Source organism: Dermacentor andersoni, chromosome 1 (genome assembly GCF_023375885.2).
Source record: "Dermacentor andersoni chromosome 1, qqDerAnde1_hic_scaffold, whole genome shotgun sequence".
Lineage (NCBI taxonomy): Eukaryota > Metazoa > Arthropoda > Arachnida > Ixodida > Ixodidae > Dermacentor > Dermacentor andersoni.
In genome coordinates, this window is record NC_092814.1 from 410,015,076 (window position 1) to 410,039,646 (window position 24,571).

Sequence of the window (24,571 nt, forward strand, 5' to 3'; positions counted from 1 at the left end):
CACAATAACAAAGTTGGAATTTCATTATGTCAAACCAATGTCATGTCTCATTCATTCCTTCCGCGTACATCTGCTGAGTGGAATTGCCTAACCGCCTCAGCCAATACTATTGTTGACCATAATCACTTCATGGCAGTATTAGACAACATTGTATAAACGGGAGCACCTCATTCATGTTTTTGTACTACCAATTGTATCATTGTTTTGTATTACCTGAACACGGTATTACTGCACTGTATGCACCGTATTTCATTTTTTTAACCAGCACTCTAAGAACACTCAGATAACATTGTACAACCCAGAGCCATCTATTTCTGTACTACTAGCCATTTCGCTGCACTGTACTTTTTTTTTTGTTCTGTATTTGATATAACCGCTCCCCTCTTTAATGCCCCTGGCCCTGAGGGTACACAAAATAAATAAATAAATAAATAAATAAATAAACTCGCCATGCTTTCCAAGCTTCGAAGTCAATCACGAGGACCACAAAGGTGGAGTCGGTGCTATTGCTGACAGCGGCGAATTCTTTCAATAACAAACACGGCACATAACGGCAAGAAGCTTAATAGCGGACGTGGAAGTGGCTAGACCTAGTGTTGCCGCAGTGGTGGCTGTCAGCGGATCTCCGTGCGAGCGCCAGTTTGAGGCGGCGAGGTAATCAAAATGGCGGTAGTGGTGGCTTTGATTATTGCTGTTTCAGATCTGCGGTCACACGGCAAAAAGTCCGGAAAATCGGACAGCGAAGGGTTCTTTCGTATGAAATTCAAGACGTTCTTATACATTGACTCTATGGGGTGCGTGGTGGTGCCATGAAGCCGTCCGAATTATCAAGTGTCCGGAAAGTTGGTCACTGAATGTACACTGGCAACTCCTCCAGTGCATGCAGCATCAAAGAAGATTCGTTATGATTCCTCTCTGTTACTCGAGCCAGCATTACTGCGACTTTCGTTCCCTTTCAATAAAATTACAGTTCATTTTCCCTGTTAGAAGAAGAAATTCCCCGAGTTTTCCCAGAGTATTTCCAGACTATGCAAAATCCCTGAGAATTCCTGGTTTTCCAGGTTGGTAGGCACCCTGATTTTTCCTTGACACAAAAGTTGCACTGGGTTCCTTTTACAATGACTGCAACAATGCTGCTTTTTCTGTTGTTTTCCTTCTAAGGTTTATGACCATGAATCAGGGCAGAAGAGCCAACCATGTTGCACTACAAGTGCCTATGAGAAGTCTGACAAAGCCAAATGTGTGTGGGGGGGGGGGGGGGTAAGTACTCTCACCTGATAGTGCACATCTGACTCCTGGAATGTGGCTGCTGCCTCCCAGGTCCTCTCCTTTGTCTCCTCGTTTTCTTCAAAGAACTTGATCTGTATGTCCTCTGCACATTGGGAGTAAAGCATGCGAGAGAATAGTAGGATGACAATATGAAATGTAGTGTGCCTAGAAACGCAGATTTGACTTGTGTTTCCCCGTCAAAACATTTCTGGCACTTGCACAGCTGTCAATCAGTGGAAAAAGGGTTTAACAACTTATCTGGACTGTGGCACAGCCTAAAGTCAACCTGAAGCAACTTTTGGTGCAGGTAAGCTTCTATTTTTGGAATAATTTGGAGCAGCTGAGTTCTGATTTTGGAGAAGTGTCCAGCAGTATATCAAAGCCACAGTACAATCAAAACCAGAAAAAAAAGTTTTGCACGAGCCAGTCCTGAACCAGAATGCAATTTTTCACTCCGAAATGAAAGCCAGATGGTAAAAAAAGAAAAACGTTTCTGGTTCAGTAGATTACTACACTGAAGCTTTTCATCCATGCCCTGCCTGCATTTCTGGTGCAATCATGATACCTGATATACCTAAGCACACGGACTCGCTGTCGGTGGCAACACCATTATTGCAGTATTCAATGTGGCTTGTCGGGGGGGGGGGGGACAGGTACATTAGCAGTACACTGGCCAGCGTTTCAAGCTAGTGACCATCAAATAGCTCTCTGGTTGTGGGAGACCTACATAATCACTGTAATAAACAAGTGCTTCAGGTGCTGAAATGAAGAACAGCATGAGCACCTATATGTTTTTTTCTTTCTTTCTTTCCAGGCACCTCAGGAACACATTTCAAGTATACAAATTTACGCTGTTTTCCTATAACTATTCTTAGGATATGAAAACTAACACAAGATCATTGAAACAGGTTTGAACAGTTACTTTTTTGTGCTCTAGATTTGAAATGAAATGAACAGTTTTCACTGAATTGGCAAAAAATAAAGTTTTATTTCGATTGGTTGCTGCCCAGCCCGCTGGCAACAAAGAAATCGGGATGTGCGCATGGTAGTGAAAAACACATCTGCTCGGATGAAGACGAACGCATTTGCCAGCCAATATTAAACTACCGTATTTACACGACTGTAGGTCGACTTGAAATCGACCCCCCCCCCCATATCGCGTGTGACGGAGAAAAAAATGAAGAGCATACCCGAGGGTGCATTCGATAACGAAAATTTATTGGTAGCTGGCATGATCACTGGAATAATTTGGAATAATTCACCCATTTCTTGGCCAATCCCCCATCCGGGGTAGGAGACACACACATGATAGGCAACAATAACAACCACTCGTCCTCACTAATGGTGCAATCTTCATCCTTCCCACAGCGCGTCGTCCAGCGAAACTCCACGTTTGGCAAACGACCACACCACGACATATTGTGGAACAGCAGCCCACGCTGAACGCATCCACCGCATTCACACGCAGCCGTCAGGGAGGCTCTTTTGACAGGTCCGGTTGGCGTAAGTTTGCAGTCTTCTGCTGCCAGCCACTCGTCGTACTCGCGGCGGAGCTGGTCCTTATTAAAAGGCTAAGATCTGGGCTTGTTTCACGACCATGTCGCACTTCACTGCAGGGACCGATCACGCATTTCAACGACATACGCCGCAAGCTTGGCCTACAGCTCCGGAAAGCGTCCAGACATCGGCCCATGGGAAATTCTTCGCTTGCCATCACAGGTGAAAATTTTGGTTTGCTGCAGCCGCCACTCTCGCACCACCCGTTCAGAAACATCGAACTTGCAGCCCGCTGTGCAGTGATTTGTTTCTTCGGTGTAAAGGATGGCAGCCATGGAGGAAGGAAACTGAGGAGAGGCCCTACCCCCTCCGGGCGCTAGTAGAAAAGTGTGGAGGAAATGACGTAGTAGGTTCTCTTTTTTGCTGATTTTTTATTTCTTTGCCGTGGCGGCCACGCCTTTCGGGCCACAATGGCGGCTTTGTTTTGGTTCTGTGCGCTCACACGTGTTGCTCCAAAGGTTTCGTACCGTGGCAAAGGCGCTGTGCGGGCAGGTTCGCATAGGTCTCTGTGTTTTGTTGCGCTGCGTTAGCTGGACCGTCCTCTCCCGGATTTTGCTGTGGCCAGGTGGGACCGGAGGAAATAAAGTTCGTGAAATGAACGCGCATGCAACGCTGTACGCAATGTATCGCACCACGGCAATGGCAACGGACGAAGGAATATCCGCGGGAAATATTGCCCTCATTGGCGGAATCATGCTAACGTGCTAACAAGTGTTTATAGTATTGCTGCGGAGCGCGCGCGTCCGAGCACCACGGTTGCGCGCAGCGCGGCGTGGTTTCGCGAGAAATGTAAACAAGAGTGGAGAGCTCGCCCGATAGGCGGAGCAACGCCATGAGCAACGCCAACTTCCGGCTTTACTTTAGCTTTACAAAGAGTGATGTCAGGGCCTCTCCTGAGTTTCCTTCCTCCGTGATGGCAGCCCTCTTGAACACTGCTGTGAACGAGCACCAAAAGGCCTGGAGCACTCGTGACGACGGAAGAAGCATGGAAGTAGCACGTAGCTACCAGTCAAGTCAAAGAGAGAGAGAAGTGGTTCTTGAGGGGAAAAAGAAAGGTTGACGCTATTTTCTGCAGCCCTTGCTGGAGCACGGCTCAGCGCCAAGCAGTCACGTAGAACGCGTCAAACAGGGAAAGAGAAACACGTGAGCGGTATCTGCTCTCCCATGAACTATCGATACTCCCCCCAAGCACCGCCTTTCTGAGGGTGCAGCCGCAAATGGAACAGCAGCACTTCCATCAACTATCGACATCCCCCCCCCCCCCCAATGAGTGTTGTGTTCACTGTAAAACTCTCAAAAATGTTGAAAAACCCTTCCAAAAAGCGAACAAATGCGCGGGATAGCGAAAAGCTACGGGTAAGGCCATAGAGCACATATAACATTGTAATTAAGTTGTAGCTCCCCTGATATTTCGTTCATCATCATCATCATCAGCCTGGTTACACCCACTGCAGGGCAAAGGCCTCTCCCATACTTCTCCAACAACCCCGGTCATGTACTAATTGTGGCCATGCCGTCCCTGCAAACTTCTTAATCTCATCCACCCAACTTTCTGCCGCCCCCTGCTACGCTTCCCTTCCCTTGGAATCCAGTCCGTAACCCTTAATGACCATCGGCTATCTTCCCTCCTCAATACATGTCCTGCCCATGCCCATTTCTTTTTCTGTCATTAACTCTCGTTTGTTCCCTCACCCAATCCGGTACAATTACCTCCTCCCAAATCCGATTTATCTCATCTGTGAGAAACTCGATCGACGCGTCCTCTAGGTTTCTGAGAGCCTTGTTGTTAATGTGATCCTGGCCGGGTGCTGACCTACCATTGAGCAGGGTGTCTACCCACCGGGAAAACTGGGAATTCTCAGGGATTTTGAGTAGTCTGGAAAAACACGGGGAAGACTCAGGGATTTGTGCCTCTATCGCATGCTTCCCTACCCTTGGAATCCAGTCCGTAACATTTCATGACCATCGGTTATCTTCACACCTCATTACATGTCCCGCCCATGCCCACTTCTTTTTCTTGATTTCAACTAAGATCTCATTAACTCGCGTTTCTTCCCTCACCCAATCTGCTCTTTTCTTATCCGTTAACGTTACATCCATCATTCTTCTTTGCATAGCTCGTTGCGTCGTCCTCAATTTAAGTAGAACCTTTTCATAAGCCTCCAGGTTTCTGCCCCGTAGGTGAGTACTGGTAAGGCACAGCTATTATACACTTTTCTCTTGAGCGATAATGGCAACCTGCTGTTCATGATCTGAGAATGCCTGCCAAACGCACCCCAGCCCATTCTTATTCTTCTGATTATTTCAGTCTCATGATCCGGATCCGCCGTCACTACCTGCCCTAAGTAGATTTATTCCCTTACCACTTCCAGTGCCTCGCTACCTATTGTATATTGCTGTTCACTTCCCAGACTGTTAAACATTACTTAAGTTTTCTGCAGATTATTTTTAGACCCACGCTTCTGCTTTGCCTCTCCAGGTCAGTGAGCATGCATTGCAATTGGTCCCCTGAGTTACAAAGCAAGGCAATATCATCAGCGAATCACGTTACTAAGGCATTCTCCATTAACTTTTATCCCCAATTCTTCCCAATCCAGGTCTCTGAATACCTCCAGTAAACACGCTTTGAATAGCATTGGAGAGATCGTATCTCCCTGCCTGACACCTTTCTTTATGGGAATATTGTTGCTTGCGTTGTGGAGGACTACGGTGGCTGTGGAGCCGCTATAGATATCTTTCAGAACTTTTACATACGGCTCGTCTACACCCTGATTCCGTAATGCCTCCATGACTGCTGAGGTTTCGACAGAATCAAACGCTTTCTCATAATCAATGAAAGCTATTATAAGGGTTGGTTATATTCCGCACATTTCTCTATCACCTGATTGAAAGTGTGAATATGGTCTATTGTTGAGTAGCCTTTACGGAATCCTGCCTGGTCCTTTGGTTGACGGAAGTCTAAGGTGTTCCTGATTCTATTTGCAATTACCTTAGTAAATACTTTGTAGGCAACGGACAGTAAGCTGATCGGTCTATAATTTTTCAAGTCTTTGGAGTCCCCTTTCTTATGGATTAGGATTATGTTAGCGTTTTTCCAAGATTCCGGTACGCTCGAAGTCATGAGGCATTGCGTATACATGGTGGCCAGTTTCTCTAGAACAATCTGCCCACCATCCTTCAACAAATCTGCTGTTACCTGATCCTCCCCAGCTGCCTTCCCCCTTTGCATAGTTCCCAAGGCTTTCTTTACTTCTTCCGGCGTTACCTGTGGGATGTCGAATTCCTCTAGACTACTCTGTCTTCCAATATCATTGTGGGTGCCATTGGTACTGTATAAATCTCTATAGAACTCCTCAGCCACTTGAACTATCTCATCCATATTAGTAATGATATTGCCGGCTTTGTCTCTTAACGCAGACATCTGATTCTTGCCAATTCCTAGTTTCTTCTTCACTGCTTTTAGGCTTCCTCCATCCCTGAGAGCATGTTCAATTCTATCCATATTATACTTTCTTATGTCAGCTGTCTTACACTTGTTGATTAACTTCGAACGTTCTGCCAGTTCTATTCCAGCTGTAGGGTTAGAGGCTTTCATACATTGGCGTTTCTTGATCAGATCTTTCGTCTCCTGGGATAGCTTACTGGTATCCTGTCTAACGGAGTTACCACCGACTTCTATTGCACACTCCTTAATGATGCCCACAAGAATGTTGTTCATTGCTTCAACACTAAGGTCCTCTTCCTGAGTTAAAGCCGAATACCTGTTCTGTAGCTTGATCTGGAATTCCTCTATTTTCCCTCTTACCGCTAACTCATTGATCGGCTTCTTATGTACCAGTTTCTTCCGTTCCCTCCTCAGGTCTAGGCTAATTCGAGTTCTTACCATCCTATGGTCACTGCAGCGCACCTTGCTGAGCACGTCTACATCTTGTATGATGCCAGGGTTAGTGCAAAGTATAAGGACTACAGTCGCCGACCGATTTTCCGGACTCCAAAAATTCGGACATGCCCGATTATTCGGTCAGCTTCACGGCACCGCCATTCTCCCCATAGACCATAATGTATAACAACTGCCGAAATTTCGGACACCTTGCAACCTCTCGTCTGATTTTTCGGACACTCCTTGAGCCAACTCGATCGAGGGCATCATGCACCGACTTTGACCGGCGCATAGTTCGACTTGCTGAACGCCATTTTTGTTTTGAACGGAGCCTCCTTGCTGTCCCACGAAGTGGCGCTACTGGAAATCCCCGCTCATCATCATCGTTTCTGCCTGGTTCGATAGAGTGGCCGTACAGCAGTTCCGGTTTCAGCTTAGTAAGCCATGTCAAGACAATCCAGCAGCTGATTTGTTTCTTTCGTGCACGACGCTGGGAGCCGGCCACGTTTTTCGTTTGTGCGACTGGTGTCGGCACGGTGGTCCGTCGTGTGCTGTGTCGAGGTTTCGGTGATCCAACGCAGTGTACGGAAACATCGCGTCAAGTGTCTCATGGCGCCGACAGTGCCCGCGCAGAGTGCGCTGGGGAATGCCGGCAAGCGGGTGCCGGCAGGCCTAAGATTTGTCGCCTTCCGATGTGCTCCCTACTGACGCGGAAAATGTTCTGCCGAAACCTGCGCAGTGGTTGCATTGCGATTCCGGACACCGTCTCATTTGACAGTTTCACAGGTGCTGACGCTGCCGTCGCATGCAAAGCGTGCACAAGTAGTGACTGTGCTTTCAGCCGCGTACGACCCTCTCCGAGATTCAGGCTTATCTGATGGCGCATAAACGAAACAGCTTGCAACGGCGCACTCACGATTTCGTCAAGCCTACTGCCGAGCCCAAATAAGTGCGTGGAAATAAAGGATTTCATTTTTTTTTTCTTAATCCGCTTTTTCGGATACCTGTTTATTCGGACATTTCCGCAGTCCCCGTGAGGTCCGAATAAACGGTCGGCGACTGTATTTCATTTCTAGTCTCGCCGTTCGGCTCCTCCACGTCCACTTTCGGCTATCCCGCTTGCGGAAGAAGGTATTCATTACACGCATATTATTCTGTTCCGCAAACTCTACTAAAAACTCTCCCCTGCTGTTCCTAGTGCCTATGCCATATTCCCCCACTGCCTTGTCTCCAGCCTGCTTCTTGCCTATCTTGGCATTAAAGTCGCCCATTAGTATAGTGTATTTTGTTTTCACTCTACCCATCGCCGATTCCACGTCTTCATAGAAGCTTTCGACTTCCTGGTCATCATGACTGGATGTAGGAGCGTAGGCCTGTACAACCTTCATTTTGTACCTCTTATTAAGTTTCACAAGACCTGCCACCCTCTCGTTAATGCTATAGAATTCCTGTATGTTACCAGCTATATTCTTATTAATCCGGAATCCGACTCCTAGTTCTCGTCTCTACGTTAAGCCCCGGTAGCACAGGACGTGCCCGCTTTTTAGCACTGTATATGCTTCTTTTGGCTTCCTAACTTCACTGAGCCCTATTATGTCCCATTTACTGCCCTTTATTTCCTCCAATAGCTCTGCTAGACTTGCCTCACTAGATAACGTTCTAGCGTTAAAAGGTTGCCAGGTTCATATTCCACTCGCTTTTTTGGCGGTGCCATGTTTTGGCTTTGATTGTAAGTCTGTTTGTAAGTCGATTGTAAGCCCCCACCACTTTAGATTTTCAAATCTACATAAATAGGTGGGCTTATAATCGTGTAAATACGGTACACCTGCATGTCAAATTAACAAGTTTCAGCACTATTAATATCGTCCCAGCTAACAATCTGCCCTTAACCCTTTGAGGGTGGATTTTTTTCGCAATATGTGACCGCCCAGGGTCGATTTTTTTTGTTGCAGATTCCAATTCTTCTGAGGGACCTATTTCGAAAAGAATTTACCGTAATTTTCCTAGGGTGACCGTAAAGTGAGAAAAAAAAATATTTTGCGTTGGTATATATGTACTCTTTACTCATGAATAACAACAATAAAGAAAGGAAATAAACTTATAAGAATTAAAAATTTTTTTCACTGTTATAGTTCAAGGCTTAGAATATGCGCACACGAAAATATTTCGCAAGTCTCAAGTGTTCCTGCTCTTACACTAATATTTACATTCATAGTGTAAGCGAACTGCATAGGTGAGCACACTCAAGAAAACTGTGTGGTTGTGTGCCCGTCAAAAAAGAAAAACGTATGACAAACTTCCGCTAATCTTCATCTAATCGACTACCAAATGCAATAAGATATCGCGAGTCTCCCCCAAAAAAAAAAGAAAAAAAAAAGGAAACGCATGCAAGGCGGCATCCTTCCTATGCTCACCCCTGTGAGCACTAAACGAGCAAGAAATAGGCGGCAGCCCTTTGTGCAATTATAACGACACGGCCATAAGTTTTGCGAGCACAAAAAGACGAAACCACCCGTGGAACAAAACCCAAACTGCCGCACGCGCTCATGGCACCGTATATTTACGTTATTGACCCTCAAAGGGTTAAATAAATTTATACTGTTGACAAAAGAAGTGCTACAAGCCGTTGCCTGCCTAGCTCCAAACAGGCCTTGATGGCATGCACCTTGCGCAGAGGGAGATGAGCGCCTGTGACAATGCGCTCTACTGTACAAGTAAAATGGCCTTCAGGAAGTGTGCTCGTGCTGCCCCACCTTAGAGGCCATGGTTTTTCGTGACCTCTGAGATCAACAGCATAATGTCTTGCGCTGTGCCAACAATCTTAGGGGCTACAAACTTCCAATGTTTCGGAGAAGGTTACCACAGCCAAAGCTGTTCTGATACAGCATGTGGCAATTTCGGCATTTTTTTCTGCTTTCGGGACAATTTGGCACGGTAATTCATGCGAGTATCAAAATTGTGCAATTAGCACAGATGGCCCACCCCTGATTATCAGAATGAGCAATGTGGTTATAGTGTAGGTGGGAAGGTCATGCTGTAGATCGATGAAAATCAGCATGATATTACCGTTGAGGTGAATGTATTTGCACAGGCACAGAAAATGTGAAAGATAGCCCAAGACACCCCTCCGAGGCCAAGCATCATCATTAAATACATTGACGCTCTTCTTGTCTGCACAAGAATGTGTATCTCTGCAATATCCTCATCTTCGGCTTATTTCTATGTCCACTGCAGGAGGAAGGCCCCTCCCAGTTATCTCCAATTACCCCTGTATTGTGCCAGCCGATTCCATCCTATGGCTGCAAATTTCTTAATTTCATCACACCACCTAGCTCCCTGTTGTCACCAAGACTGCGTTTCTCTTCCCTTGGCACCCATTCTGCAACGCTAATAGACCACCAGTTATCTGCCCTATGCATTACATGGCTTGCCTCCATTTCTTTCAAAAAAAAGAAAGATTGAGTAAGTTGGTGTCGATTCATGGTAGCAAGCAGCGCAAACGACAGGAACAAAGAAAGAACCACACAGGACGAGTGCTGACCATGTGGTTTTTTTTCTTTGTCCTCACCGTTTGCATCTCCCGTTTTCATTTCTTTCTCTTAATCTTAACTAGAATATTGGCTATCCTCATTTGCTGTCGAAGCCATACAGCTGTCTTGCTGTCGTTTAACGTTACACCAATAATTTTTCGTTACACCTTAGCTTCTTCTAAAGCATTGTTACCCTCTAAGTTAGGCCCCACATGTTAGTATTGATAGAATGCAATGATTGCAACGTCGTCTCAAATAATGTATTCTTTGCCCTGTTGAAGTGACTCAACTAGCCCATTTCTTTTACCTTTAGATTGAATTGCCCATGTATAACTTACCGCGTTTGGAAATTCTGTAAGTTCTGTTAAACTTTTGTTACTGTCTTTTTCTCACGTCGGGTAAAAAAAAAAATCTTTCGTGAAAGTTCATAACTGTTCTGTAAAACCTTCCCCCCCACTGTAATGCCTTTTGGAGCCTGTGGGTACTGAATAAATAAATAAATAAATAAATAAACAAATTACATACTTTATTTTCAAGGATAGCAGTAATATTCCTGCTATGACTTGGCAATGCCTGCCATATGCACTACAACCAATCTTTTTTTTAATGTAAATTTCCTTGGCATGATCTCAGTCCCCTGCGACGGTCTAGATTCGTTCATTCATTTACTGACACTGTCAGTGCTATTACTGAGGCGGAGAGAAAGAAGCGGAAAGAAAGAAGAGAAAGAAAAGGTACATGAATGATACAAATAACATCTTGTTGCAGACCAAAAAGAGAGAAATGATACAAAGACATAGATACACACATAACCAGCCAGGCAAGTGTGACACATGCAGGTCAGAGGACATACTCTTGTGCACAGCTACCAAACACAAACAACCAGCTAGGCATTTTCCATACGTGGGACGTGGCACATGTTCATTAAGACCACCCAGAGAAGCACTCAGTGCCGTGGCCTGTACAACAGCAGCATGTTCCATTTCGCAATTGCACAGGGGAAGAGACTAAATTTAAGACAGTCACGCAATATTGGAGTGGTATACGCATGCTGCTACACTGCCTTGACGGTTCATTTGTATGGCTTTCAACGTAATCATCAGCGTTCATATTACAAAGCTCACAAATAATTTGGTAATAAAGCTTTAGCCCTTTCTGCTTGGTTCGTAACTCCTGTGGAAGTTTAGCATGTTTACATAGTTCAGTTGAGGAATAAAAGGTACAATATTTATGAAATATATATCTGGCAGCAGCGCACTTTGCTGAATTTCTGAACTTCCCATCTTGAGAATTAACATCTTCGAGAGAACCGTGAGAGAATGCTCTACGAACTGTAACTTAGCAGTGTGTTTCACAGGCCTTACTGCCGTGCCAGCTTGGTTAAGAGCTGCAGTGAAATCCCGAAAGTTCGAAATCCGCTCATTCAAATTAATGGATCAATTGAACGGCTCAGTTGGTGCAGGCAAAGTCCTATTTAATTGACTAGAGAAAAACTCTTGTGACTTCCAACTCCAAAAACGGTGCAGCATTTATTTCGAAAGAAATTTCTTGCCCCCATGGACCACTTTCTGGACAAACCAAAGCCACAGGTTCCATGCGTCGCAACTCTCCTACGTCGCGTGCCATAAAAATTACGAGGAAATATGGACAGGGAGACTGAACAAGAGCAAGCAGAGTGGCTCCTTTCCCATCTAGCTTCAAAGAAGCCCCATCGCGTGCCCTTGATCCAGTTATCACACGCTCAGCTACCCTCCTAGCATGCGCTCGACACGCCATCTCCAACGCTGGGCAAACGGAAGGGCTCACAAGTTCATCCCCTCGCATGCTTTCCCTTGCACCCACAGCAAACTGTCATCATCATCATCATCAGCCTGGTTACGCCCACTGCAGGGCAAAGGCCTCTCCCAAACTTCTCCAACTACCCCGGTCGTGTACTAATTGTGGCCATGTTGACCCTCCAAACTTCCTAATCTCATCTGCCCACCTAACTTTCTGTCGCCCCCTGCTACGCTTCTCTTTCCTCGGAATCCAGTCCGTAACCCTTAAGAGGAAGCTTTAGCTCGGGCACAACTCCGACGCGGCCTATTCAAATACATGTAAAAACGCAAAAACGTTTTTCTGAGATAACCCCTGGACCGATTTTAATGAAATTTGTTGATTTTGAGAGAGAAAGTTAAATTCTAGTGACTGTTGGAAGCGGAATTTTGATTTAGGGCTTGAATTTTCTTAAAGAGATTTACAAAAATTCAGAAGTTTGAGAAAAATAGAAGCAGGAAGTTTACAAACTAATAGCTCTGCATCAAGAACAGATATCGCGGTTCTGTAAACGGCATCCATTAGATCATTCAAAGCGGACAAATTTTGTATGTCATTTTACATCTTACGTGAGTTTGTTACGCTGTTTACGAGGGTTCTGCAAAAGTTGTAATTACACATTAATAAATTTTTTGAGATTCATGTATAAGATGTCAAATTTGTCCGCTTTAGATGTGCTATTAGGTACAATTCACAGAATTGCGATATCACCTATTCTTGCTGAGTTACAGAGTTGTAAACTTGATAGTTTCGTTTTCTGAAAATTTGCGATTTTTGGCAATCTTTAATAAAAAATTGACGACCTAAATCGAAAATTCGAAACCAACATTCACTAGATTTTAAGTTTTTCTTTTAAATGCAACAAATCCCGTCAAATTTGGTGCTGTGGTTGCCAAGAAAAACGAATTCTCCTTTTACATGTATTTAGATAGGAGCACCCGAGCTAAAGCTTCCTCTTAATGACCATTGGTTATCTTCCCTCCTCATTACATGTCCTGCCCATGCCCATTTCTTTTTCTTGATTTCAACTAAGATGTCATTAACGCGTGTTTGTTCCCTCACCTAATCTGCTCTTTTCTTATCCCTTAACGTTACACTTATCATTCTTCTTTCCATAGCTCGTTGTGTTGTCCTCAATTTAAGTAGAATCCTTTTCGTAAGCCTGCAGGTTTCTGCCCCGTATGTGAGTACTGGTAAGACACAGCTGTTATACACTTTTCTCTTGAGGGATAATGACAACCTGCTGTTCATGATCTGTGAATGCCTGCCAAATGCACCCCAGCCCATTCTTATTCTTCTGATTATTTCACTCTCATGATCCGGATCAGCAGTCACTACCTGTCCTAAGTAGATGTAGTATTCCTTTACCACTTCCAGTGCCTCGCTACCTATCGCAAACTGCTGTTCCCTTCCGAGACTGTTAAACATTACTTTAGTTTTCTGCAGATTAATTTTTAGTCCCACCCTTCTGCTCTGCCTCTCCAGGTCAGTGAGCATGCATTGCAGTTGGTCCCCTGAGTTACTAAGCAAGGCAATATCATCAGCGAAGCGCAAGTTACTAAGGTATTCTCCATTTACTCTTATCCCCAATTCTTCCCAATCCAAGAGTCTGAATACCTCCTGTAAACACGCTGTGAATAGCATTGGAGAGATCGTATCTCCCTGCCTAACGCCTTTCTTTATTGGGATTTTGTTGCTTTCTTTATGGAGGACTACAGTGGCTGTGGAGCCGCTATAGATATCTTTCAGTATTTTTACATACGGCTCGTCTACACCCTGATTCCGCAATGCCTCCATGACTGCTGAGGTTTCGACTGAATCAAACGCTTTCTCGTAATCAATGAAAGCTATATATAATGGTTGGTTATATTCCGCACATTTCTCTATCACCTGATTGATAGTGTGAATATGATCTATTGTTGAGTAGCCTTTACAGAATCCTGCCTGGTCCTTTGGTTGACGGAAGTCTAAGGTGTTCCTGATTCTATTTTCAATAACCTTAGTAAATACTTTGTAGGCAACGAACAGTAAGCTGATCGGTCTATAATTTTTCAAGTCTTTGGCGTCCCCTTTCTTATGGATTAGGATTATGTTAGCGTTCTTCCAAGATTCCGGTACGCTCGAGGTCATGAGGCATTGTGTATACAGGGTGGCCAGTTTTTCTAGAACAATCTGCCCACCATCCTTTAACAAATCTGCTGTTACCTTATCCTCCCCAGCTGCCTTCCCCCTTTGCATAGCTCCCAAGGCTTTCCTTACTTCTTCCGGCGTTACTTGCGGGATTTCGAATTCCTCTAGACTATTCTCTCTTCCATTATCATCATGGGTGCCATTCGTACTGTATAAATCTCTATAGAACTCCTCAGCCATTTGAACTATCTCATCCATATTAGTAATGACATTGCCGGCTTTGTGTCTTAACGCATACATCTGATTCTTGCCAATTTTTCTTCTTCACTGCTTTTAGGCTTCCTCCGTTCCTGAGAGCTTGTTCAATTCTACCCATATTATACTTCCTTATGTCGGCTGTCTTACGCTTGTTGATTAACTTCGAAAGTTCTGCCAGTTCTATTCAAGCTGTAGGTTAGAGGCTTTCATATATTGGCGTTTCTTGATCAGATCTTTCGTCTCCTGCGATAGCTTACTGGTATCCTGTCTAACAGAGTTACTGCCGACTTCTATTGCACACTCCTTAATGATGCCCACAAGAATGTTGTTCATTGCTTCAACACTAAGGTCCTCTTCCTGAGTTAAAGCCGAATACCTGTTCTGTAGCTTGATCTGGAATTCCTCTATTTTCCCTCTTACCGCTAACTCATTGATCGGCTTCTTATGTACCAGTTTCTTCCGTTCCCTCCTCAGGTCTAGGCTAATTCGGGTTCTTACCATCCTGTGGTCACTGCAGCGCACTTTACCGAGCACGTCCACATCTTGTATGATGCCAGGGTTGACGCAGAGTATGAAGTCTATTTCATTTTTAGTCTCGCCGTTCGGCTCCTCCACGTCCACTTTCGGCTATCCCGCTTGCGGAAGAAGGTATTCATTACACGCATATTATTCTGTTCCGCAAACTCTACTAATAACTCTCCCCTGCTGTTCCTAGTGCCTATGCCATATTCCCCCACTGCTTTGTCTCCAGCCTGCTTCTTGCCTATCTTGGCATTAAAGTCGCCCATTAGTATAGTGTATTTTGTTTTCACTCTACCCATCGCCGATTCCACGTCTTCATAGAAGCTTTCGACTTCCTGGTCATCATGACTGGATGTAGGAGCGTAGGCCTGTACAACCTTCATTTTGTACCTCTTATTAAGTTTCACTACAAGACCTGCCACCCTCTCGTTAATGCTATAGAATTCCTGTATGTTACCAGCTATATTCTTATGAATCAGGAATCCAACTCCTAGTTCTCGTCTCTCCGCTAAGCCCCGGTAGCACAGGACGTGCCCGCTTCTTAGCACTGTATATGCTTCTTTTGGCCTCCTAACTTCACTGAGCCCTATTATATCCCATTTACTGCCCTCTAATTCTTCCAATAGCACTGCTAGACTTGCCTCAATAGATAACGTTCTAGCGTTAAACGTTGCCAGGTTCATATTCCAATGGCGGCCTGTCCGGAGCCAGGGATTCTTAGCACCCTCTGCAGCGTCGCAGGTCTGACCGCCGCCGTGGTCAGTTGCTTCGCAGCTGCTGGGGACTGAGGGCCGGGGTTTGATTGTTGTGTTCATATAGGAGGTTGTGGCCAAGTGCTGCACCAGGGTGGCCAATCCTGCTCTGGTGAGGGAGTGCGTTACCGGTTCTGGTCACCAGGATCAGGCCACACTCCAGGCCTGTTTATGCAATTTTATCAACATGCGGATTTTTTTTTTTTTTATCCGGTGGAAAATTGCGCGGCACCGGGATTCGAACCACGGACCTCTTGCACGCGAGCCGGTGTTCTACCTCTACGCCTCCGCTGCACTCTTACGCCACCGCTGCACAGCAAACTGTGCGTGTATCTTATTGCACTTGGACTTTACATGGAACCTAGGCTTCTATGACCACGTGTTGTTGTGCACTGATGCAGGAAAGACAATACTTTTTCAATGCGAGCCTAGAGACGTTTTTGGTTTTGCGTGCTGTGCCACAATATTGATTGGGTGTTAAATTTAAGGTGCTCTCCTTAGTTAGAACTTCGTTTTATTTGAATAAAGTTCCAGTCTCCTTGGAGTTTGAATTAACGAGACTATACTGTACAACTTTCACTAATCAAATTGTGATAGGCTTGAGATATGCTCTCAGCTGTTTTTCGTATTCAGCAAGGTCATCGTCATGACTCGGAAGATACATGTGCAATTCATGGAACTCTAGAATATGTCATTTGCTTGCTCCAGTCATGAAGACCTGTTCTTGCTACTGACACGTGTGCTTGTTTGTTTTTATTGGGCGACACGTTTAACCGCCTAACAAATGTTATCGCAGAGCACAGGACACGCCTGCATGTATCGAAAGTTTCAAGATGGTTATTGATGCTTCCATCTGCTGTCTGTGACCGAACCTTGTGTAATCTGATTGCATGTGTACGCGACGCGAATAATGTAGAACTTTGTGGAAGGCATGCGGGTCCCAGCGATATCTCTGAAACATTCGACGACTGATTTTGTATAAAAGCCGACGCGCTTGACCCGCTGATCAGATTTTTGCCAACTGCCGACTGTGTTCGCCGTTTTCGTTGAGCGTTGAGTGTAGCCTGTTTTTCTGGGCACAGTTTTGCCCAATAAAGTTAGTTTCGCTATTCACAGTTTCCTTACTATGTCCTCAACCGTCACTACCACGTGACACTATGCTAAAATTTAGGTTTAGAATTGCTGCTCCTGAGTAAATCAAGTATTTTTTTTAAGGAACCGTTGTATATAAAAAAAAGAAACTTATCACCGCTTCTGTGACTGTTTGCACATTTCTACTGCATAAGCACAATCTGCTATCAGACCTTACACCCACTGAAGAAAATGGGTAACAACAAAACACAAAACTGGCAAAAAACAAGCACAAATGCGCCCAGCCACAAATTTCCGAAGACAATAACAACACACAACCACCACCAAGCCAGTATGGTACCTGGTTCTAATGTGCCGGCAGTGTTTGGGCCTATCTGCAATGAATAAAAAGTGCGCAGTGGAATTGCCCGCATGTGTACATGAAGACTACTTGAATCTAGGATCTTTTAAATGCATGATTAAGTTTTAAGGGACCAGGCCCCACTGCAAATTTTAGTTATACGCTAGAAGTTCTATGCCGTGCCATGGTGAGTGACATTGCTAGAACTGCGCTTTACCTTGTGAGTGTTACCTCAACTCTCTGACTGGGAGCAACACTTCTTCAAGAAATAGGATGCGCGGTGTTCGGTTTGAAATTTCAGCTGTTTCTGCTGCGTGAAACACTGTAATACTTTGCAGACACAGTTGTCAGCGTGTGCACTGTGCTTGTTTGGCCATACCTAGCGAGGGGCCCTTTAAAAGCCACAAAAATTACAGATGGATTATAAGTATGTACAGCCATAAGCATAAATGTAGGTACAACGGCGTCAACAAAAATGTCAAGTTTCATGTCTAGATGTGCATCCTGCAATTGAGAACTGCAGCCTGAAGTTGGAAATGAGAAGGTCGTAGTGCAACCAACTTTAGAACTGCATGTCCATAGGTTTCCGATAAAATATAACTTTTCTGAACTATGGTTTGTTTACTTTTGTGCACTGCTGTACAGCCCCAATTTAAGTCGTACTGGCTTTGAAATGAATGGTACTAGTTTAGGTTACTGTACTCATTAACTGCATCACCTTTCAGAGATCTTTGTTTTTCAGCATAGCAACTTTCATTATTTAAATTAATTTTTAAACTCAATAAGCAGTAAAGTGGAGCAACATGACTTAAGGGGGGGAAGTGGGTATTCTGATTTTCATTAAGACCCCATTTACCAAATTTAATGAAATTGCACAGTGGTGTTCAGTGTTTTATGCTGATTTCAAATATGCAATTGTTTTTAAAATATGCCATTTAGTTCTAAAGTTAACTAAGATTAATTAGCATTGTTTCTGGGAACAATGGAGCAAGAACTACTCATCAAAATCTTGCTTTAGGCACATAGTTGGGCACTAGGAACCATATGCTTCACAATGGTAGGAATAGTTTTTTTTGTATAACAATTCCTAACAATTATACAGCACATCAAAGCTTTCTGTTCAAAATGGGTTCAAAGTGGCTGTTTAATGTACGAACAATAAAAAACGATTAAAACTGAGATACAAAAATCTGGTCCTACCATTGTGTGCATTCTTCATGTAGCTCAATACTGCAACAAAAATTACAATTCTAGGTGCCCCGATTACTGTGAAATCGCTACCGGAAGGATGCAAATATTCAAAAATTCATGTTTTGAGAAAACACAAAAAAACAGACAAGCTCATTTTTAGTCAAATATAACAAAAATTATTGATATATCCACATACCTAAATGGTCAGTAGCCACCAGGGGTGTAATCTGTCTGCCTACAGCTGCCCAAATGGTGTTCTTTGAAGGCTTGTCACAGATTTTCTGCTGATGCACGCTTGCAGGCTAATGCTGCTACTCGCCGGTTATCTTTCTCGGCCATTCTCACGCTGTTCGGTAGCCCGGTGTTCAAATGAAGCTCCTGGAGTATGGCAGATGAAGCTCTCTCATTCCCCGACTTAAATTTCATCACTGCCTCAGCCACAGCAGCTTCAACAGCAAAAAGCGAGGTGTACTGTTCCTTAAGTGCCAATGCCCAAATCATGAAACGCAAGCATTCATTATTGTTTTGGGTCATGCTGCGCTGGCCCCTTTGAAGCAATTTTTCTTCTCAGAGGCGCTCATACACAGGTAGAAGGGCTTGACAAACATGGACAGGCAAATTATATCGATGCTTTGGGATGGGCTCATTTTTTGCTTGTGCAGCATTCTGACGGCACCAAGAGTCTGGACCAGATGGGCAAAGACTGTGGTTTGAAACCCTGTCGCTTGACATGATGTGGTGGTATGTTGCCATCACAGCCTTTTGCATAGCCTTCATATCACCTTTGTTGGATTTTAATGCCCATCCATAGTAGGCACTGAGTTTGGTGATCAGGTCACCCATAAATTTTCCTTTGCCACCAAGTGTTTCAGAAGCAGAGCACTTGTGTTTGGCAACGAGAGTGCACAAAGCAGTCCCCATCCTTTTTTGGACATGATTCACGCAATCTTCCTACTCGACTGGCACAAAGCCATACACTTTGACTTGACTAAGAGCAAGAAATGTGTGACTATCACCATCTGAGAAGACTGTGCTGTACCTCAGTTTGTGCAGCTGAAGTGACCTCTGGAACAGTATAAGCGCCGCTTCAACTTTCATCTCCCCTGCTTTTTTTTCTCTGTATTTTTTTGGCACATATGGCTTGCCTTCCAATCTTGGTAGTCCATGTCACCAGGTTTTGGGCTGCGCACACACCCAGCACACACAAGTTGCTCAGGACAACGTAGTCTAGCACAAGTCCAGAGAACAGTTCAATGACCGTGCCCACTCCGATGCGTGATGAATAGCTGCGCGTCATCCATGAGCCATCGTAGGACACCACTATATTCCCGGAGTTCGCAAGTTCCAAGTCATTATACAATGACTTCACTGATAGCGCACACGCGCCCATCAGCTCTTGGGCAGCAGACGACACCGCCGGCGCCAGCTTCTGCTTGAGATAGCCTTGCCACGTTTTGTTATGAAGGCCACGGTGTGAGATTTTCATTGCAGCAAGTTTTCAGTGCTAACCATTGCATCAGCAGCAAGAATGTTCACTATGAAGGGGTGGACTGTTTTGCTGTTTTTCATGCGGGGTGAGCTTCACTCGGAAACAACACCGCTACAGTTTTCCCAAATGGCGAGAAGCTTGACTGCAAGGCCGTATTCTCGCTCCTCTGAGTCAAAAGTAAGGGAGCTGCCACAGAGATTGAACTTTAGAAGCGAGAGCAGAGCACCTATTGCTTCCGCACAGCTAACATAAAAGCGTCACTCCATCTCCGCCAGCTTGTCCGCACCATCGTTGATGCTTGTACACATGTCCAATTTCCGCTTCGTTGCCGAAGTTCCCGCCAGTTGTTGAAAGTTTTCCCCTGCTTGCTCCTGCTGTTGGAGCGATTCCGCTGGCTGGACCACCTTTCTGTCGTGCCGAACGCTGCTCCTGCGATCATTATAGGCCGGCGATGTCGTTAGGCCTAGCTCGCTCTCGCCAGGGCCGTTGCATTTCGTGTTGCAGCCGTCGCTTGAAACCGCCGGGGAGTGGCCGTCGCTGTGTTTTTCGGCAGGGTCGGAGCACTTTTCGAAGTTGTAGCGCGCTCGCTTTCTTTCCTTGCCAAACTTGTTTCGAGTGGCAAACTTCCGACATCACTACACGCTACGCTAGTGGCTTTCTAAATGGCATCACGGTTCACTTTTCAAATGCGTCCGCGCGCCGCAGCAGACGACGCCAGCTGCTTAAGCCAATTGCAGGACTTTATTTAGTCGCCTGCACTGAATGGGCGAATGGGGTCGCATGCTGGGACTTTTTTTCGATGCGGTATTTCTACATAGCAAATAAGGGGACGAACGAAAATATGGCGGGAAATTGAAGAGGAGTAGTTGTTCTTTCCAACGCGACCAAGCTGGCGTTGTCGTTCAACAACGGAGTGGCATGAAAAAAGCCGCCTTTTTATGCTTCTTTCTGTCAAAATATACCTCATAGTGGTTACATACACTGATATTGCAGCTAAAATATTGATCCATGACGCGAGGAACTTGGTCAGAATATGCGGCAGTATTTGTATATTACGAAAATACCATTTCAAGAAACCCATTTTTTTCGTGATTTTTTGGGTCTCTAAGATGTGTCCCCCCTTAACTTGGTACAGTGCCATAGCACCTTTAACTAGTTAAGTACCTCACTGCCTCATCAAACACATCATAGTGAAGTGCGATAAGCCGAAAGCTAAAGGCCATATGGTACAACTAAATTTATGATGCATCAGAAGTACTGGAGTGGGCTGCAAACACTGAAAATCAAAGACCACGTGGAACACTCACTTTTGTTGATCTTCTCACAGAGAATCCAGACCTCATCGCCACCCTTGCATGATCCTGAGTTGCGATTTACTTTGGTTATTCTGAGCTTTCCAGCCTCTGGTCAGTGAGAAAGAATAAATATGCACCATCTGGACAACAGTCTGTAAGCAAGTTGGCACACTCATTGATGAGCAGCTTGAGCAAAACACAATGAGCAGGCCCAAAAATTTGTTTCCTACAGGAACTACTCGGGGGGACATTATTTGGGCACCAGTGTTCAAGGGATCTGTCGAGCTTGCAGCTCTACAAGAATTGACATGATGGATAGGTGCGTGTACAGTGGTGGTCCAGCCATTTAGGATTTTGAGCAATTTTTTGGAGCAGCCCCACCAGCATTTTGGAGTAGTTTCGGAGCAGAAAAATTAGTCTTTCTGGAATACTTGGAGTAGTACCGCAGTAATCTGTAGGCATTTGGCAAACCTTACTATTATTGTGCAATCAGTAAGCGCTGCTCAACAGTGAAGCAAGACACAAATTAACAGCAACCAATTAAGCTTGCCTTCCCACAGACAGTATACCATGCACGGTATGTTGCTAACATATTTATTTTGGTAGGCAAGGAACTTAGTTTTGTAAACAATTAAATAATATCTTGAAGGCTAATGATAACAAAGATATGCACCTGGGCACAAGAGAGACATAAAATTACAAATGAGCTAGAACAATTTGCACCACCAAGCACAAGACAAAAAGTGATGGCAAATTTCTCATGTGCCTTCCAAATGACAATGTGCTTCGATCTGTTTTACCGCACTAAACAAAATGTGTATTACGCCCAGTAACAATTCTAGAAGTTCAACAAGTGACTATGCGTTTGTGAACGGCACCAAGATGCCTCCGTACGCTGTGTCGTAAAGATGGTGATGGCGGTGGAGAACAATGTTTGTACCATCCCGTATACTTGTTTTTGTTGCGAGGCGGTTTGTCGGCTTCCCATGTGTCGTGTGGCCTCTGTGAATAGATGCAAGTTGATTCGGATAAAAACTGTAACTTTAGTCGCTGATACACGACTGACCTTTCGAAGCACTACTGATTATAGGCTTTCCATAAGCCATCGTGGAAAGCCTGTTGCTAATATGAACGGCTAATCGGCGATAAGTTATGAGATCACGCATAAATGTTTTTGACAACCGTCGAAGCTGGCAACTACTGCAATCACGTTCAGATTAACAGAAAGTTCCTAACTGCATGTGTAAATGTGTGAATCTGCGTGACTTCCAGTGGCTAATCGGTCCTATATTTTTGCACATAGGCCCTGCTTTCGTGGCCATTCCCTTTACAGCATGTGGCAGGCTGTTGAATTGGCTTTCGCCAACTCAGTGGTCACACCCCCCTCCCCCCCACACTTCACAGTGGCAATGTTGGTTGTGACGGCAAATAATGATTACAACAAAGTAATTTTAACCTTCCTTCAACTTCATTACAGCGAGGTTTCACAGAAAATAAATACATGAAAACATGCATGGACATACATGCACACATGAACATAGATAAAAAGTTTGTAAAGGTAGCACACACTCTATAGAATGAGATTAGCTTGTTAACTTGTGGTGGCCCTGTTAAATTGTGTACCATGATGGCTAATTTTGCATACAAAGCTGGCTAGGTAGCATGCAGCGCTAAGTTCATGTGTTGCAAGTGCCGAAAGAAAAGGCTAGCAGGCACGACAGGTGTCTTACTTGAGTTTGCAACTGGGTTGGAGTAGGCAACGCAAAGCGGTTTCCAGACACCCTCCTCACAGCACTCGGCTGTGAAGCAGATGCGAACCAGGTTCAAATTAAGCTCGGCTGCTTCTCTCTTAGCTTCCGTTTGAAGCTGCCGTTGTTCCTCTGCAATGGTAGCATGGCACTTGATCAGCAGAAGCACGGAGGAAGGAAAAAGATAAGGAGCGAGTGTCACGTGACAACCTTGAAGCTTAGTCTTAAAAAATACAAAGGAAAGGCTCATGGGAAATAGGCCCTAAACAAGTGATGCAATTTTCCGCCACTGAGCACACAGAGTACAGGAGAAAGAGCAGAAAATGGGTGGCGAGAGTTGATCATAACGAGGGCATCCCTAAGAGCTGCCGCAAACCAACATCTTCGAAGGTCTGGCAACCATGAAGAGCCTACTTCCAAGAAGCGAACGAGCAGATAGGCCCCGCAGAAAAAGAGTGTCGTTGTCAGAGAAGGCTAGCTTGCAAGGCTGGCTGTTTGGCGGCATGCTCCCTCCTAGCTTTGCAGTGAAGCTGTTAAAGGGAGTTACACAGCTGCTTTCGCTTGGCGGAGAGGTGCAGCAAGCTTGGTATTAATCATCAATGAAAGAGCAACCATAGTCTGGAAACATTTCTTTAATCATAATTATCAATGACCATAAAATTCAAAGTTGCCTTGCGCATATCATCATCATCATCATCATCATCATCAGCCTGGTTACGCTTACTGCAGGGCAAAGGCTTCTCCCATACTTCTCCAACTACCCCGGTCATGTACTAATTGTGGCCATGTTGTCTCTGCAAACTTCTTAATCTCATCTGCCCACCTAACTTTCTACCGCCCCCTGTTACGCTTCCCTTCCCTTGGAATCCAGTGTCGTCTTGTGTGCCTTCTCTGTGTCCGTGTCAGTACGGCTTCACCAGCAAGGTATGATGATCAATCACCAACTAGCCCAACTTTCCACATTACTGAGAGTCTAAACATATCGTTCATGTATAAAACCAGGCACAAATCTAGTTTGACTCTGTAGCAGGCAACTTGAGCTTGCCTCTAAGTGGTAATGAGCCACACGTCCACTTCTTGCTCAAACAATTCAGTAACACATGCACTGTTTTTGTTTTGATTTCACATAGCCATTCGATTGATACAATGTGACATTCAGTGAGAGGCAATGCATAAACATGATTAAAGGAGAGGTTTGCCTGCACTTTGTAAAGGCTGGTAGGAGGCCAAAAAGGCTGAGAAGAGACTAGACTAGAAGAGGAAGTCGCTGGAAAAATATCTTACCCCAAGGTTCAAATCCACGGCATCAGCAAGAAGAGCTTTTGCTGAGCAGTGTGGCAAGGTTCAATGGAGTAAGGAGACCTAACACAGCAGTTAAGTCAGACAGATTGAATAGTTGGCTGCTTCAATGACAGTGCTAAAGCCGGAACATGACATGAACTAGACAGTGTGGTAAGCTGTATCTCAGAGCTGCATCTTGCTGTATCTCCCTGGGGCCCTTGGAGTTTCTCATAGTAAATTCCAATGGCAGATTCAGAATGGCCAACGAACTCTGTGCCGAAGCACTCTGCTACGGCGAAGGGCAACAGAATGAAATCTGCGATTAAACACAAGCACTCCTGCCAGAGCAGGGGGTGTTAGCACACATCCGCTTCCGAAAGTGCCAGGCATTCCTCTTGTTTTTTTAGGCGTTTTCCATGTTG

General features: G+C 44.8%; 1 protein-coding gene across 7 annotated transcripts in view; it reads right to left on the bottom strand.

Moving 5' to 3' along the window:
• The window catches only part of Rel (nuclear factor NF-kappa-B family member relish), a 417,698-nt gene that overhangs the window by 201,549 nt on the left and 191,578 nt on the right, over window positions 1-24,571 (bottom strand). For all 7 annotated transcript variants that reach the window (XM_055064994.1, XM_050168416.2, XM_055064991.1 and 4 more), the window contains 3 exons: window positions 22,851-23,000; window positions 21,133-21,228; window positions 1,275-1,372 (listed from right to left, as the gene is read on the bottom strand). In XM_055064994.1, coding sequence (XP_054920969.1) covers window positions 1,275-1,372; window positions 21,133-21,228; window positions 22,851-23,000 — 344 coding nt within the window. The remainder of the gene's footprint in view (window positions 1-1,274; window positions 1,373-21,132; window positions 21,229-22,850; window positions 23,001-24,571) is intronic.